The following is a 2219-nucleotide window of genomic DNA, read 5'->3' as shown; positions in this document are numbered from 1 at the left end:
CTGGAGCAACCAAGCCTCCTGCTTGCTCCAGCTCCGTGGCTGCCGGCCTCCATCTTGGTTGGGTTAATTTGCATATAGTTGCTCTGATTGGCTGGTGGGCATGGCTTAAGGCGTAGCGAAGGTATGGTCAATTTGCATGTTTGTCCACTCTGAAATCTTTTCCTCCTTATTTACATAGCTACTATAGCTTTTTAGTATTAAATCATACACTTCAAATTTTTAAAGTACCTGAACATCTGGTGATTTTAGCAGCAAAGTTTTCAAAGGACCATAGTACTCTGAAGGAAGCACATAATCTTCTGTATAACATATATTCAATCGAAGAGACCCCAGGTCATCAGTTTTAGATGACTTGTTTCCATTGTCTCTTGGTTGTAGCAAGTACCTAAAATAAAAATACAGTCAATTCCATGTGATGGTAATGAGCTGAGCATCCAAGTTGGTGAGGTACAAAAACAGCTAAGCTATAAAAAACTAAACCAAAAGTCATCTTAATATTTAAGGTGAGGACAATTCATAAGTAGCAGACTATTAATTTTCAGAGGCTTAATATTGGTTATATATTGAACTAGAAAGCTATCAATAGATTTTTATACAAAAACAAAAAATATAGATAATACAAAAATTAAGATCTCAAAGAGTTGAATAAGAGTTTAATAAGCTTGCGGGTTTAGAAAAATTTTTTTAAATTCAATTATCAAAATTATTATTTTTTTACCAACTAAATTTAAGAAAGATGCATTTAGTTGAAATAGACACACTACACAAAAAGGCATACATGATCTTGCTGTAAATTCTTTTTTAAAAATTTATCTTTATTGTTAAAAGTATTACAGACGTCCCTTTGGTAGTTTGTTTATTTATTTTCCCATTGACCCTCTTCACCCTGCCCCTGCCTCTTGCAGGCTTGTTGGAAATTCTTTATGCAAAAATTTGAACTTATTTTTTAAAGAAAATTAGTTTTAAAAAGTTTATAAATAGATTTTTATTTTATTAGAGTAACCATGTAACTACTGAAAATGTTTATTTGTAAAAATCAGATTTATGTGATTTTTTTTCAGTTAAAAGGCAAAAAAAAAAAAAGTAAAAATAGAAACAGCTTAAGTATCCATGGAAAGAAAAATGTTTAGAAATCAAGACACTTGTAGGACCAAAACCTGAAATCTAATAGGTACTTTCAAAATATTTTATTGTCCTATCTATTCCTTGAAAAAAAAATCATTTTTTTCAATGAGCAGAGAGCACTTCAATTTTCTTTTAAATAATATTTTATAGGCAAAGGCCACTCAAATCTTTGATGACAGCTTAAAACAGTATTTTTTAGTTTTAAACATATTCAAAAATATGTATGCCGAAGTACAAATTTATTATAGTACAATAGAGGCCCGGTGCACAAATCTGTGCACGGGTGGGGTCCCTTGGCCTGGCCCTGGAGATCGAGGTCTATGGGGGGCCAGCTGGCAGGGAGGAGGGACCCCAGGAGGTTGGCCGGCTGGCTGGGGGAAGGGGCCGCAGGAGGTTGGCCTGCCTGGGGGAGGGGCTGTGGGAAGTTGGCTGTGGGAGTGCACTGACCACCAGGGGGCAGCTCCTGCATTGAGTGTCTGTCCCCTGGTGGTCAGTGCGCATCACAGTGACTGGCTGACCAGTTGTTTTGGTTGTTCAGTCGTTAACAGTTGCTTAGGCTTTTATATATATAGACTAGTGGCCCGGTGCATGAAATTCATGCATGGGTCGTGGGGGTCGGGGGGGAGGGTGTCCCTCAGCCTGGCCTGCACCCTCTCCAATCTGGGACCCCTTGGGGGATGTCCGATTGCTGGTTTAGGCCTGATCCCACAGTCGGACATTCCTCTCACAATCCCTGACTGCTGGCTACTAACCGCTCGCCTGCCTGCCTGCCTGATTGCCCCTTAACCACTTCTGCCTGCCAGCCTGATCGCCCCTAACTGCTCCCCTGCTGGCTTGATCGCCCCTAACCACCTCGGCCCCGCACCCGGGACCCAGGATTCTCTCCTCCAGCTGGCCGCAGGCACCCGGGACCTGGGCTTCCCTCCCTCTGGCCGGCCACAGGCACCCAGGACCTGGGCTGGCTCCGCCCGGGCCAGCTGCAGCTGCAGGGGACGGTGGGCAGGTGGCTTCGCCTGATCCGCAACCGCAGGCGCCTGGGACTGTAGGGTGGGTGGCTTCTCCGGCTGGCTGTGGGCCGGGGCCCCAGGGCAGGG

The 2219-nt window shown here is 43.5% G+C and overlaps 1 protein-coding gene across 2 annotated transcripts in view; it reads right to left on the bottom strand.

The window, feature by feature from the left end:
• The window catches only part of RASA2 (RAS p21 protein activator 2), a 198458-nt gene that overhangs the window by 40400 nt on the left and 155839 nt on the right, over positions 1-2219 (bottom strand). For both annotated transcript variants that reach the window (XM_014542697.1, XM_005869997.2), the window contains exon 15: positions 229-385. In XM_014542697.1, the coding sequence (XP_014398183.1) occupies positions 229-385 (157 nt within the window). The remainder of the gene's footprint in view (positions 1-228; positions 386-2219) is intronic.

The sequence above is a fragment of the Myotis brandtii genome, unplaced genomic scaffold (assembly GCF_000412655.1).
Source record: "Myotis brandtii unplaced genomic scaffold, ASM41265v1 scaffold312, whole genome shotgun sequence".
NCBI lineage: Eukaryota > Metazoa > Chordata > Mammalia > Chiroptera > Vespertilionidae > Myotis > Myotis brandtii.
This window is presented reverse-complemented; position numbering and strand designations above follow the sequence as displayed.